Source organism: Arthrobotrys flagrans (genome assembly GCF_004000055.1).
Source record: "Arthrobotrys flagrans strain CBS H-5679 chromosome Unknown unitig_15, whole genome shotgun sequence".
In the NCBI taxonomy this organism is placed as follows: domain Eukaryota; kingdom Fungi; phylum Ascomycota; class Orbiliomycetes; order Orbiliales; family Orbiliaceae; genus Arthrobotrys; species Arthrobotrys flagrans.
The window spans coordinates 3,838,441-3,852,397 of NW_027137545.1; the positions used below are offsets into that span (position 1 = coordinate 3,838,441).

General features: G+C 48.3%; 5 protein-coding genes across 5 annotated transcripts; 2 read left to right on the forward strand and 3 right to left on the reverse strand.

The window, feature by feature from the left end:
- Positions 1–155: 155 nt before the first annotated feature.
- Positions 156–2,178, reverse strand: DFL_001025 (uncharacterized protein; the record flags this gene model as incomplete). The annotated part of the gene is made up of 8 exons (XM_067629580.1): positions 156–277; positions 343–445; positions 537–1,044; positions 1,100–1,335; positions 1,386–1,414; positions 1,488–1,597; positions 1,655–1,779; positions 1,855–2,178. 8 exons carry the CDS (start codon positions 2,176–2,178, stop codon positions 156–158), a joined length of 1,557 nt encoding a protein of 518 aa, XP_067495586.1.
- An 870-nt stretch (positions 2,179–3,048) lies between these two features.
- Positions 3,049–5,388, reverse strand: DFL_001026 (uncharacterized protein; the record flags this gene model as incomplete). Its single annotated transcript, XM_067629581.1, has 4 exons — positions 3,049–3,380; positions 3,707–4,144; positions 4,216–4,786; positions 5,110–5,388. The coding sequence occupies 4 exons, from the start codon at positions 5,386–5,388 to the stop codon at positions 3,049–3,051; spliced, it is 1,620 nt and encodes a 539-aa protein (XP_067495587.1).
- A 1,507-nt stretch (positions 5,389–6,895) lies between these two features.
- Positions 6,896–9,447, forward strand: DFL_001027 (uncharacterized protein; the record flags this gene model as incomplete). Its single annotated transcript, XM_067629582.1, has 5 exons — positions 6,896–7,381; positions 7,563–7,635; positions 7,726–7,892; positions 7,950–8,660; positions 8,722–9,447. The coding sequence occupies 5 exons, from the start codon at positions 6,896–6,898 to the stop codon at positions 9,445–9,447; spliced, it is 2,163 nt and encodes a 720-aa protein (XP_067495588.1).
- A 766-nt stretch (positions 9,448–10,213) lies between these two features.
- Positions 10,214–12,164, forward strand: DFL_001028 (uncharacterized protein; the record flags this gene model as incomplete). Its single annotated transcript, XM_067629583.1, has 4 exons — positions 10,214–10,472; positions 10,565–11,127; positions 11,203–11,615; positions 11,672–12,164. The coding sequence occupies 4 exons, from the start codon at positions 10,214–10,216 to the stop codon at positions 12,162–12,164; spliced, it is 1,728 nt and encodes a 575-aa protein (XP_067495589.1).
- Positions 12,165–12,602: 438 nt separating this feature from the next.
- DFL_001029 (uncharacterized protein) lies at positions 12,603–13,388 on the reverse strand (the record flags this gene model as incomplete). Its single annotated transcript, XM_067629584.1, has 1 exon — positions 12,603–13,388. One exon carries the CDS (start codon positions 13,386–13,388, stop codon positions 12,603–12,605), a length of 786 nt encoding a protein of 261 aa, XP_067495590.1.
- Positions 13,389–13,957: the final 569 nt, after the last annotated feature.

Below are 13,957 nucleotides of genomic sequence, written 5' to 3' on the forward strand. Positions count from 1 at the left end.
ACAATGCAGTCTTTCGCGGCTCGCTCTAGTTTGTACGGGCTGTCACTGCAGCCTTCCAAAATGGAATACACGAAATGACCTATCCGCACCGAACTTCTTTGGCGTCAAAGTCATCCACCTCGTGAATGTTGCTATGAGAAATACATTGTCACGAATTAAACATGAATCGCTTCGGAAACACGTGGATAGACTTGGATCATCCGCGAGTACAAGTCTGGGTGTTGCTGAATAAGAACCTGTGGGTCGACAGCCATTGCCATGAAGAGCGTGGTAGCACCTATTAAAAGCTCGTCAGTTAATCCGTTCCTAGTATGTATCATACAGTTTGTGGTGTTGACTTACCAGACTTCAACGGATTGAGGAAAGTATTGGCGATTTGCAATCCGATCAAGAACGAAAAGGCCATGACAATCGCCGTGTAAGTTCCACGAGAGTTGTATGCGGGCTACGGGACGATTTTAAGTCAGCATTCTCCTTCTGAAGCCGGCGTACCATCCGATCCTCGATGTGCGACCGGTAGGGGATTCAATACTCACTTTGGTGAACTCGAGATACAAATAGGCTAGCAGAGCACACAAGTACCCAACAAACATAGCGCCCATGGTCAAGACAGGAGAAATAAGGCAGTCTTGAATGAGGGCGTCGATTCCACGATCCTTGATCATACGCCATGTAGACTTGGCGGCAGGGAAATAAGCAGAACCGTAGAGAGCGATATAACTATAGGCATACTCGTTCAAGAACTCCACAGCCCACTGAACGATAGCCAATATGCAAGATGCAATGCAGAAGATAACATATTGCAGAATGTCTCCAGAACTGGCAGCATCGGAGCTGGCTAGAGAGGCTGCCTGCCTGAGAAGCTGAATTATGCTGACGATAAGAGAGCCAAGGCAGATTGATCCGAAGGAGTATGTCATCGCTCGTCGGAAAGCACCCATTGTAGGATGAGACGGTGGAGCATTTGCATGAGAGCCACCTGCTGAGAAGTACCAACTTCCATAAACACCGGAAACGGTAACGTGCATTACATTTTTGATGACCCTAACAAGACGTTAGTATCTCGATATCGGATAGCCCAGGCGACTGGCCTACTTACTCTGATGTCCAGTAAGCAGCGAAGGTTACGAATGCGATAAGGCCATAAACTTTCCCATCAGAACATCCGCCATTTCGACACTGAGTATTCGACGTATTCGGGGTCCAGCGAACATAGATTCCGACAAGTGTAACCGAAAACCAAGCCGAGAATGCAAGGGCGACGACTCCTCCGATGAACGATACAACGAAAACATGACCATAGCCTTTTGCTACATCAATGACCGTTTGAAGCATCTAAAATTTGGTTAGAAAGTGTCAGGTGAGATTCGGAGGTCTCAACTTACGAGGACCGAGAAAGGTATCCGGCTTCGCCCTAGAATTCGAAGCGATCTGTATCAGCATACACCCCTTCAATTGATCGTAAGGTCCAAATCCGCAACACTCACATGTCCAAAAACAGAATGCGTAAAATAAAGCGAATATCAAGAAAATGATTGCGGCGGCATACTGTTTTCGATAGAAATAATAGGCGGCGGACCCAATACCAACGAGGAAGCTGAGTTCAGTCCATTAATATGATGCAACTACTAAATAGAGTTCTTTGGGACTTTACTTGAGGATTGCGCTCAAATAGATTACCTGCTTTGTCAATTTCCTGCACATGAGCAGATACAGCAATGATACGACGAATGCGACGGCGAGAACAAAGGCGAAGAGGATGACAGTATTCGTTGTTAACTAAACGACAACCCCATTAGATCCACATGCGATTCGATTATGGCATTTTATAGCAACGATCGAATAGATACGCACCCCGAAACGAGCATTTGAATCAGAGATTCCAGATCCACTGGTCCTGCTACTCTTGCTGTACCCTAGGAGGGAGAGAACCGATACCGCGGTAAATCCCAGGAAGGTCAGAAGCCATAGTACACCAGCCCAGAGATCGTTGAACTTCGGTTTCTCGATAGCGAACTGTTCTTCAAAGGTTTCACCTTGCTTTGGAGGAAGAGGACCACCGTATTGCTGGGGAGGATAGTTCTGTGGTGGCGGTTGCTGCTCCTGCAGCTGGTAGTACCCCTGCGACTCCCCGTATTGTTGCTGTGGAGGATAATGGCCCTGCTGGTAGCCGGCCATTTTCAAGTATTTTTCGAAGTCCGACCTTGAATCTCAAGATGGCGGGGTTGCTTCTTGTTAGGAAGTGCCACTGGTGGTTGTCGGATATCACGAGCCTTGGGTTTGGTGGCAGAGTCGAATGTGTGCGAAAAGGCTGGAGCAGACCTACGTAATTTCGAAGGCGATGGCGGCTCTTAACTTAGGATAATTCGATTGAAAAGATAGCAATATCACCGGGAAACGGACAGATGGACAGGTTTGGAGTGCTTCTTGCAGAAATTTGGGGCAATTGGGGATGGAAGAAGATGAAGGGATTCGACTGCTGGAAAGCGTCCGCATACTAAATTAACCTTAGCGCTTGAAAACACGCACCCGACTGAGAGCTTCCCCTAACTAATCCCAAACTCCCAAACTCCGGGTTCTCAAAGTAGCCCACACAAAGATACACACCCTCTTAATTGTCGAAGGCGTGGTGGGTTCATGGGTTCAGACAGTCGAATGGCTTTCGTTCAGCTGTTTTCGCACGGCCAATGTAGAGCGCGCTAGAAAAATGAATGCATGCATTCGTGCATACATACATGACGTCAACACTTAGTTCGTCGATGGGTCCCAAACCAGCCAGCAACAGGTATAGTTCCTTATTGACCATTGCCACCCGATGGTCTTTGTCTCTGGGTATACATCTGGCCCGCGCCCTCATTACTTTTTAGTATCGAGTATCGTGGAAGATAATCGGAACAGATCCGAGGCCGCGGGATTATGGGTTTTGCATATGTCTGTTATTAATTTATATCTCCGGCCTAGGGTGTTCACGCGGAATGCAGCTGCCCAGACATACGACCTGACAGCACTCCGTACCACGAGTACTTACTGTGTGTGTCTGTATGCACACTACATGAAAAGCTCGTCCCCAAGACCCATTTCAGAGACAATGGCTGTCGGAAACTTCGTCTGGCATCTAACGTAGAGCATCTGCATACGTAAGCATTCACTCTTCATACCATTCCAATCGTTAGCATCCCAGCCTTGGAATTGTACATCTGAGACTAATAAGCTGCTTGGCGGGGTCCACTCCTCGGAAACCGGCACAGCTGACCTGTTGCCCGAATGAGAAGCAACAACCTTGAATTCGTGCAACAGCACCCTATGCGTATGGGAAGCTTTAGTGTTCAAGTAGTTTAAACGGTTTAACCAGAGCGCGAGATCAAACTGCTTGGGGACAGCTTAAGTTTCAATCCATTAGCACTAAGTCGTTCAAAGAATGAAAAGACTGGAGTCGCGCGATTTTCTAGTCTCTAAGAAGAATATTGATACCCAATTTATGAAGGCTAATTCCATAGCACAGTGACTACTAACACGCTGTCCGACTGATGGGATACCATCCAACTAAAAAAAAAAAATCTTAATAATTAGCATCTATTCGCTATCCGTAAATACTTATTAACTACTTATCTATATTGATAATAACTTGCCAGAACATAGACAACCCAAGGCTGTGCTGTGTTTCTTGAAGGGATCCTGAAGCGAATGTTTTGGTGGACGGACCCACTTCGGAACCCAGAATTATCCAAGAAAACCATGCGATGCCCCATGTGAAGAGGATGGGTAGCAAACACTCCATGATAAAGAGCAACCTTAACACCTCTAGAATCACCGATAGCATCGAATTCGAGCGTGTATGTTCCGCCGGGAGCCAGCATCTTGGTCGCAAGGCGAATATTTCGAGGACGCCTGTTAACGTTCCCTCCTAGGAGATATGGTGGAGCCCAGTGCTCGACCCTAAAATCGGTAACGAAGGGATGTTGGCCATTTGGCTGGAGGATTAGCTGTTCAACGGTATTTGATCCTGCGACAAGGACGGACCCGTCAAGGAACATCGATGCAACTGAGTGATAAAGTCTTGGAATGGGGCTACCGGGATATTCCGTGAAACGCTGTCCCTGATGGGCATTGGGGTCATAGATGAGAGGAGACAGGGTTGGACCCTCTATTGGCCAGCAGTCATTATAAAAAATGTTAGAAACTTCCCCACGATACCACGTCCACTGACAGACTTACCTCCGTTGATCAGCAGAACCTCGGCATCCGCGAGCAAGAGACCGTCAACCATGACACGGCCTTGTGGCATGCTTTCAAGTGTCCATTGTGCCCCGGGATCATCAGCAACAATTCGGCCACAGGAGGCATCCGTGGGGGACGTGATGTCCTGGTAAGCACCACCTCCACAGACCAAAACACGCGATTTATACCCGTCAGCGCTGGAGATTGGGAGTAGAATACTGGTTCCCGTATTCGGATACGTTCTATACTCCCCGGGGAGATCTGGTAGCTGGCGTACAACTGCATTCTGTTCGACATTGAAGATCTGAGCGAACTTGGAGATGAAGATGAAAAGATTACCATCCTTTAGTGTGTGGATAAACGGATACATATAATACGGTTGAGCTTTCACGAGAATATCCATACGGATGCTTCTCCCATTTGTAATACCTCCGGACGAGTGAATCTCGTAGGTCGGGTTGTTATTCGCAGCAACGGTTGGATCGAGACCGTTTAAACCGCCAGATGCGACAGAAACCCTACCATCTGGAAGAATTTGGGCAGATACATACCACCTCCTTGACGCGAGCTACTCGGGGTCAATGCCAGTTAGTTAAACTATGATTACAATCCAGCCGGTGAAATGAACTCACTTTATTCCCTGGTTCGACTCAGTTGAAGGATGCGGTGCCAAAACCTCTTTGAAGGTATCTCAAAGCATCAAATCCATCGGTTACTGTTGGATCGATAAAGTCGAGTGGTCCGTTCCCGCCAATGTTCAGAAGGCCCCGTCAGCGAGAAAGGTCCACCAGAACAAAACACATTCGTTTTATATGCAAGAGGTATCACTTGGCCCTAGAATGTATTGTTAGTAAGCACTTATTATTTGAAGATATTATGCAGCAGACGTACAGTATTCGGGTCGAACTCTGATGGATAAGCGTATTGTCCGTTCCTTAGTCCAAGTTGGGAATAATTCTCAACTTTGTCCAAAAACACCACCTTGCCAATGGGCACTAGAGCAGCGTGCATGGCAGGAACTCCAACTTCTCCAACCACATTGAAGAAAGTGCCGGAACCCCTACGAGCGGGAGCTGGCCCTGGCGCAGGAGAAACGGAGGCCCCGATGCATCCACCGCTCTGGCAGCCGACCCCGCAATGATCATCGGTTGTACCGCAAAACCCGTACATACTGTATCGCCGTGGAAGGCCCTGTGACCAATCCCCACAAACGACTCCCTACTACCCGTTTGGTCTCCCCTTCCCTAGAGTTAGATCAGATCGGAACGGACATACATTATGCTGTGCTCCACACTGACCATTGGTTGTTATAGGGCCGTTATTGGACGCACTCCGGGACGGTGTGTGATTTTAGGCTCACTGGCGCTCGTAACACGGCCCGGTTGTGGTGGCGATGATGGAGATTTACAGCCCGACTGACAACCTAATGCAGGTTCGCAATGGTCTTTAGTGACACCGCAGAAACCGGCAGCCGAGCAACACCCCCCATATGGCCATTTCCCACAGACAGTGTTAGTGTTATATGCCTACTAGATAGGAAGTTTGTAATTTATACTGGTATTGCCAAAAGCCCTTCCACAGCGGCCATCTTTAGTTTCGGAGCCGGGAGCAGGCGAGACCGGTCTTGCACAACCTGATTGGCAGGTCATATTAACGAGCGAGTGTATTTAAATTATAAATAGCATCCCAGCGAAACATACAGCTTCAGAGCTACCACGCCAGCCTTATCTTGAACAGCAGGTTCCTTTGTAGGCTTTGGAGTTCGGATCGCAAAGAAGGCCTCCGTTTTGTGCACCGCATTTCCCATCAGGGCTGAATGCTCAAGCGAAAATTGAGAGGCAGGGGATAGAAAGGAGGGTTGACTTCATGGCTGGCGAAGTCGGTTGTGGATTCGGTGGATAAAGCGAAAGAAGTCTTACACGTAGCGAGTACCAAGTTAGGTAGTATGGTACTCGGATGATAGTTTAGTAAGTCAATACAACGTGGAGATGGATAGAATGATAGGAAGATAGTACTAGCATAGGTACTTAGTCCTATCAGGCAGTGGTTAGGGATGTCTTTAGAAGGTCTACAGGAACCCGAGGGAGACTCTTTTGCCTTCTGGTGCTCTGCTTCTCATTCGAATTGTACCCACACACTTCTTTTAAAAGTATATACTGATATAAAGCATGCTAATATACAGTAACACCAATGGCATTGACATTCTTAAGCTTTGTGGTACCTGCTGGGTCACAACATCTATGTGTTCTCCCCTGCATTTGAAGCCCTGTCCTTAATGAGCTATTCCTGGGAATTAAAGCCTGACTCAAGTGCTTAAGTACCTAAGTACTTGAGTGATGAGTGCATGGTATAGCCTAGGGGTGGGTACCTAGTAGGAGACTAGAGGAAAGGGAGTGGAGACTGGAGGGTCCTGGCTTGGTGCTGTGCGAGGGTTACCACATTGTGTTGCTAGTGTTGCATTTGGTTCCATACCGCCACACAATCCGTAGCTGAGCCACGATTCTGTCTCGTGACCTCATCGGCTGCACTGCCACATTTCTCCCGCATTCTTCCAGAACAGAAATCAACATTCCATCTTGTCTCGTCAACCGTAGCTTTCATCTATGTATAATCCACCCTTGTTCTCTTCGCCTCCTACATAACACATCAGCTCATCTTAAATATATCCGACACAGCCATGTCGCATCCACGCCAGCGGAACTACGACTCTGGGCGCTTGGCCTACGATGACGAACGGGAGGACTATCATGACCGTGATCGCGCTTACAGCCATAGCTACGATCGTGACCCAAACGGATGGAGGGACAGGCGGGATGGCTCCTACTCTCCTCGAGGCCGTGATCGTGCCTACCAGGATAACGCTCCTAGGCACGATTCGCGCGACCGGCTCTCCCCTCCGTACAGAAGGCTGGAAAGATCCCGTTCGCCTTACTACCCATCTAACGACACCAGACCACGGCGAAACAGCTCACGATCGCAGTCACCAGGCTCGCGACACTACCGACGGTCACCATCGTACGGGAGAGACCACGAAAGACAAAGCCGACGTCAATACTACGATCGAGATGCGCCGGAACGTTACGATGATAGGGGACCGTACTACGGTCAACCCTCGCGGGATATTATGCTGGAAGGAATTGGCGGAGATATGGCCGATCACGACGTTGCTACCCTCTTACCCTTTGTTGTTTGAACGACAAGAAGCGAGCAAAAAAGCACCTCTACGACCCATCTCCCATGATGATTTTACATAAACTCCCTTTTCTCGCTTCTCCGTTGTCTGCAAGGATCATATGCTGAGATCGCGGCCTGGGAAAAAATACCGTGGTCGGTCATTTTTACAGATACAAACCGAACTTCAAAGTCTCAATGTCGAAGGCTTAAATGCAGTAACCGTTATTAGAGAGCGCAAAACTGGTTTGTCGCAAACTGTCGGCAGGAGCACAAATTCTTGCTTTCTTTGGTCTCTCCTTCACCTGTATTGATTGAATGGCATCGCTCGAACAGGAATATCCCGAGGTTTTGCATTCGCGCGGTTCAGAGAAATATCGGATTCTAAACGCTTTCTGGAACGGTTCTTTCCTTCGATGACAATCGGTGGCACCCGTGTATCACTAGCGTATGCCAAGGAACGAGCTGAATCGACTGCCACTGACGACTGGCACTGCAGTGTGGTTCGTACTATACATCATTCGACTATGCCACCCCCCTACTGACTATACCGTCCTTAGTGCTTGCTTTCAAACTTTCCCCGACGCACTGCCTGCTATCGATGCGGAACATCAAGGGCCGATTCGGAGGCAACAGGTCCTCTTTTAACATCCGCGCTCAACCACTTCTCCAACGACGGATCTAAGGATGCAGGCGAAACGCCGTCTCAATTCTTATTGATCAGGGATTTAGAGCCAAATGTCACTGAGGAGCTACTACTAAAAGGCGCTCAAAAGCTATCGACAGATGACTCCGCAATCAAAAGAATACTTCTCGTCCGAGATAGAAGGACAAACGAATCATGGAGATTCGGATTTGCCGAATTTTCGAATGTTGATGAGGCAAGAAAGGCATTCGAAAAGTATACTGCAATGGATGGCGGTTTCACGATCAAGAGTCGGCCGGTCACCGCTAGCTATATTCACCCTGGCGTTTTTGTCCCCATGATCCAGCCGAAACCAAGCAGCGAAAAGTGGACTTTCGAGCCCCTCGGAGGTATGGGAGGTGGTGTTAAATTGGCCTACTGGGATGAAGAAGGATATTGCAAAGTTCACTTGGCCGAATGCGCGACGCAGGACACAACAAACGAAGCCCATAATAAAGCTAAGGACGATTCAAAGACTAAGAAAAGAGCCGACAAAATCACCTCGGACACGGGGATAGTCGAGAAAACGAAAAAACGTAAAGCTGAGAACATATCCGGGAAGGAGCCAGCAAATGCACCGAAAAAGGCAAGTTCACCACCGGGGCAAGAATAATACGAGATATATACATTAACAATTTACTGTACAGCTTCCAAGCCACCTCCAATTTTGGCAGGAGAGACATACAGAGTTGCATGGCACAAATCCAGTTGATTCCACTGCTACCGCTGCGGCCGCTGCGGCGGCAGCAGATGAGGATGAGCAAGACACACGCCCGGCAAAATCATATGCAGACCCGGTTAAATTATGCTGTTACCTCTGCAGCCGACAGTTCAAAACGGAGGCGGATGTTAACAAGCATGAGCGCGTTAGCGAGTTGCATTTCAAAAACCTTAAAGACGAGAAATTAATCAAGATAGCTGAGGCAAAACTCAAGAAGAATGGTATAGTGCGGGACAGAGAAGCGGCAGGCGACGATGGCCAGGAGTACCGAGATAGGGCAAAGGAGCGAAGAATAATACATTCGCAACCCGCAAATCCGGGCGCTGTGAGAGGCCAACAAAAGTCGAAAGAGGCGGCGGCGGCCCGTGCGTCTCCAGAGAAAGAAACAAAAGCGCCTATTAGCCGCGGCGCAAGCCTTCTGTCGAAAATGGGTTGGACCGAGGGGCGCGGCCTTGGTGCCCAGGAGACAGGTATTACGGCGCCGATTGTTGCTGGTATGTATGTTGAGGGTGTAGGTTTGGGAGCGAGTGGTGGGAAGGTCGGAGATGTTGTTGACGGAACTCCAGAAGCTGGGAACTATCAAGGGTTCGTCGAGCGGACAAAGGAGAAGGCACGAGGGAGATATGAAGAGTTAGATGCGAAGGAACGCTAAGGTGCCTTGACACACACAAGACTGCCTTGACACTGGGTTCGGTACATTAGGTGTTAATATAATCCATCACTAAAACCGATATCTACGTTGGTGCTTTTCTCGAAATTCCTTTCTGTGTCGTTACGTTTTCATTCGCCACACCACCAATTTAAAGTGATGTCAACCACATGAAAGACCTTGCAATGCCAAGGGACCGCTATTTTTCATTGGGCAGATCGTTCTTGCCAGGTCAGATTTTGGTGCAAATTGGGAAGCCACACTGATTAGCCTCCGCCCGTCATAGTTCGTCTCCATGGCTGGGCGTAGATAATTACTGAACAATTACCAAAACGGTCCAAGCCCGGTCAGATTGATGACAATTATGACAATTCTGTTCTGTCTCTGATGGACATGTCGAATGCGAGGGGTTAAAAAGGAGTTAAGTGCGGTCAGAAGGGCATCGAGCCAAGAGCACGTAGAAAAGCGGGTGCCCAGCCCTATATCACGGTCGGTCTCTTGATCTTGTTTTCGCAACCGATCCCTTTGTCTATATCAACTTTTTGATATTAGGTTTTCTTTTCTTTTCTTTTAGTTGAACTTCTTCCGATTTTTATATCTCTCAAATGCAATCGACAATCGGGAAATCGAACAAGTAGCAACATATTCTAACGCTGTGCAACAACGAAAACGTGCGAAGGAGCGTTTTTAGCAACCAACCAAAAAGTATTTAGGGAACAGAGGAGGTTCGACAAAGAAGCCATAATATTTCATAGAAACTTTGGACAACATGCCGTATACGAAGTTATGGGGTAAAATACCGGTAACAACGGCCTTTTCGTTGTTGATAACGGCTGGTTCGAGTCTACTGGCCGCAACAGCCGAAGAACTTGTAGAACGCCAGATCGGAAACAGCCCTTTCTCAGGGCAGTTCTGCGACTACACATCATTCCAGGCGAGCGTAGTAGGCAGCCGATTATTGATGTTTGGAGGAAACTTGACGGTTAATAGAGGAACAAATAGTAAAGAGAAGAGAGAGCTGGAGCCTGGTCAGTATTTGAAATTATGTACTAGCTTGCACTTGACAGGAACATCCGACAGAGAGAAGTGTCTAACATTTAGCTTCCCGCCCTAAATTTAGGTTTCCAGTTCTTCTCGATGTTCCTGAACGAAACGTTTCGAACAACCGCAAATGCTAGCGAGTACCTCAGAAGGGAACCAGACCCTGCGGCAGACAAGAGGATAGCGTCTATGCGCGATGGTGGAGCCTTTAGTTACGACGGCGATATATTCTTCTACGGCGGCCAACAGTTGTTCAATGCTGGAGATGATGATGTCATATACAAATGCACACCAACGTCCGAGGATATCGTTTGGAACTCTGCGGCTATCAGCGGGAATGTTAGAAGAACTATAACGAAGGGTGCTTCGGTCGATGCTTCCTCTGAAAATAAAGGATTTTATTTCGGGGGGCAGGATATTATTGCGAAGGGCTCTGATGATTCACAGGCAGACCGAGTGCTGAATGGCACGTCCTCGAATAACCTTATCGTCGTGAGCTTCTCGCCTGGGAAACAGGAATTTGCGAATATAACGGCACCTGTTAGCAGGGCAAAGCCGTTGGTGCAAAGTAATTTGTTGTTTGTACCTGCTGGGAAAGAGGGGATCTTGGTGAATTTGGGTGGTGATGACGGTACTGGCGACGTGTGTAATATTTCCGGAACAATCTACATTTGCTTTATAAATTTAAGTGATTACAATGCTAACTTTAGAGGTTAGGGTGCCTGGGAAGATTTGCAAGTCTTCGACATCGGGTCCTCTACATGGTTCAACCAGCGGACACGAGGGAATCTTACATCGGGCAATTCTAGAAATCCTGGATCTGGTACCTGCTCTGTTATTCAATCTGATGGCGATAATCATTTCATATACGTCTATGGTGGTAGCAATCGTGCGCCTGGCCAGTCACAGCTCGCAATCTTGACAATTCCCGCTTTCCAATGGTTTACAGTCTCGAACCAGACTTACCCCAGCAAAGTAAATGCGCAGTGCCGGCTTGTGGGAGAACGTCAAATGTTGATCCTTGGCGGTCGAAGTTCGAATGGACGTGGAGATTGTGGTAGGAATAGCTTTTTGGAAATATTAGATATCAGTTCTTTGGATATTGTTTTCAGTTTTCCAAATAGCAACCCGTACGTTTTCTGTAGTATCGCCAGAAGGAATGATTGGCAGCTAACTTCCGTAACAGGTTCACGCCGCCGCCCCTTCTCAGGACTGCTGCCAACTCGTCCAATCCTTTAGATGGGTGGACTGACCCTGAACTCCGGGGATTGTATGAAGTACAATACCAAACTTTCGCTCAACGGAACCGAGGATCCAAGTCCGAAAAGGGTCCCATAATAGGAGGTGTAGTCGGTGGAGTTGCTGGAGTGTTAAGTATTAGTATCATTGTCGTGTTTTTCATAATGAAAAGTCATCGAAAGAAGAGCGCAAGGGATGTCAAAGAAGCCGTGGCAGAAGTTAAGAGGAACAGCGCTGCCCAACCATTCCTCGGGCAGCCATCTCCAGGGTTCCCATCCCCAGCTTTCACCTCAGGGGAATATCCACATGCATACCCACAGGGATATCCACAAGGCCAGCAGTACAAGGACGATTATATCGTGGAGGCCCCACCGAACCCGGCGCCGGCGGAGTTACCGCCTGCTACTCCAGCTACACGACCGGCAGAGCTACCGTCTTAGGGGCATGCCAATACGAACCCCGCATTGCTAACACTATAACAACTACTTTTAAGGGATCGGGTTGTGACCTTTTGAGGTTTCAAAAGCAAAAGACCACATTTTCTAGGATATAATATTGATTATTGGATCTGAGGCACCGGAACAATCGTAGTTTGAATGCGAGTTTTGCCATGATAGCGGGGAGCTATATATGATAGCTACGGTGTTAATGATAATAATTAACTACAAATGAAAGCCAAGCGAATTGAATATGACACACTGCGATGAGATGTGGCTAAAATGAACGCTCGAAAATTCGCAATTCGCCGGATATCGGCGAAGCAAAAATACAACAATGCTGGTGAATATGCGAAGCGGAGGGTTATTATAACCATAAACTAATGGATAACAGGAATTCATGGCGTAAATCCTAAACGTTTGGGGCTTTTATTCCGAGGTTCACATCTGGGATATCATGAAATCCCAAGATTTACCTTCAGCATCGAGATCTTCCTTGTCTTTTGGGTCTTCGGCATCCTCGTCTTCCAAGGCCTTATCACTAGACTCTCCAGTTTGGCCGACTTTCTTTTCCTCCTCCCGTAGGTCTTTCTTTTCTTCTGACTTTGTTATTGGTGCCTGCTTTGCGACTGGCGGCCTTAGAGTACTAGGGCAAGGTTCGTCGAATATCGGATTGTGCAAGGATCTGGGAGCTCGAGGATCTATAACATGATTCGCATTGTCGGGATCACTACTGTCACCACCATTGTGCCGCCCACATGTACAAAGGAATAGCTCTGCCGTAGAAAGAGCACGGGGTGAATTCCGGGCCGAAAGCACGGGATGAAGGGAATTGTATGTATCGTATGTCAGACCAGGAGCGTTTTGTCTGATTGGATTATCTCGAGGGAATATGCGAGATGAAAAGTTTGGATTATAGGAGTTCTTCAAAGCTTGTTTGGTTTGACGGCGAGCAGCTACTGCCTGATACTGGCGAGACTGCTGGCCCCGCGAACCAGGAGTTATAAAAGCAACTGGAGGAAGACCCGGCGTGCTTCGAGGAAGAGGGGGCAGTCCACGCGACACAACTGATGAACCGGCAGAGGCTCTGCTTGAGGACGTTCCTATCAGTGAGCTTGAACTGCTATATGAAGGGAGCCCCCCATCGGCGGAGTAGGGAGGGGGGTCAATAGATGACCGATAGGAAGGTGCGTTGGACCAGATGGAAGCAGTATCGTCGTCCTTCATGGTGCCGGTATGCGCTAGTACTCTAGACTAATGATCCAAGCTGTGTTGAACTGTTGCAGATTGAGCGGCTCTTTTATAAAGGTCATCATTCGTTGCCAAGCAGGCCAAGTCCCCGTGGCCCACGACTACCTCGGAGCGCTGCGCCCGGCATCATGATCAGAAGGTACAAGTACAAGGCAGAATCCGCAGATGTGTTGTTGTGTTGTTATGTTGTTGTGTTTCTGTGTTGCGTGTTGCATTGGGATGTGTGGCTGGCGTCTGTGGCGTCTGTGGCGATTACGGCGTCTAGCAGGCAAACAGGCGTTGCTTTGCTGTGGCCACGGTAGGCACACAACAGCTCCCAGTCGAGCCACGAAACGACCTCCATCCTACCCTTCTTCGTTCACGTCGCCCTCATCCAATCGCCAATTGTCGGTCTCAAGGCGGTTGGCTTCAATCTGGCTTTTCCATTTGCATTCATCTACGGCCTAGTTCTCTTTCTGAGTGACGATACCGGCCTCTCGTGAGCCTCCAAGCTTTACAGCTCGCCCACTATCCGTATCTGGAGCTTCCAACAACCCCCCTAGCTC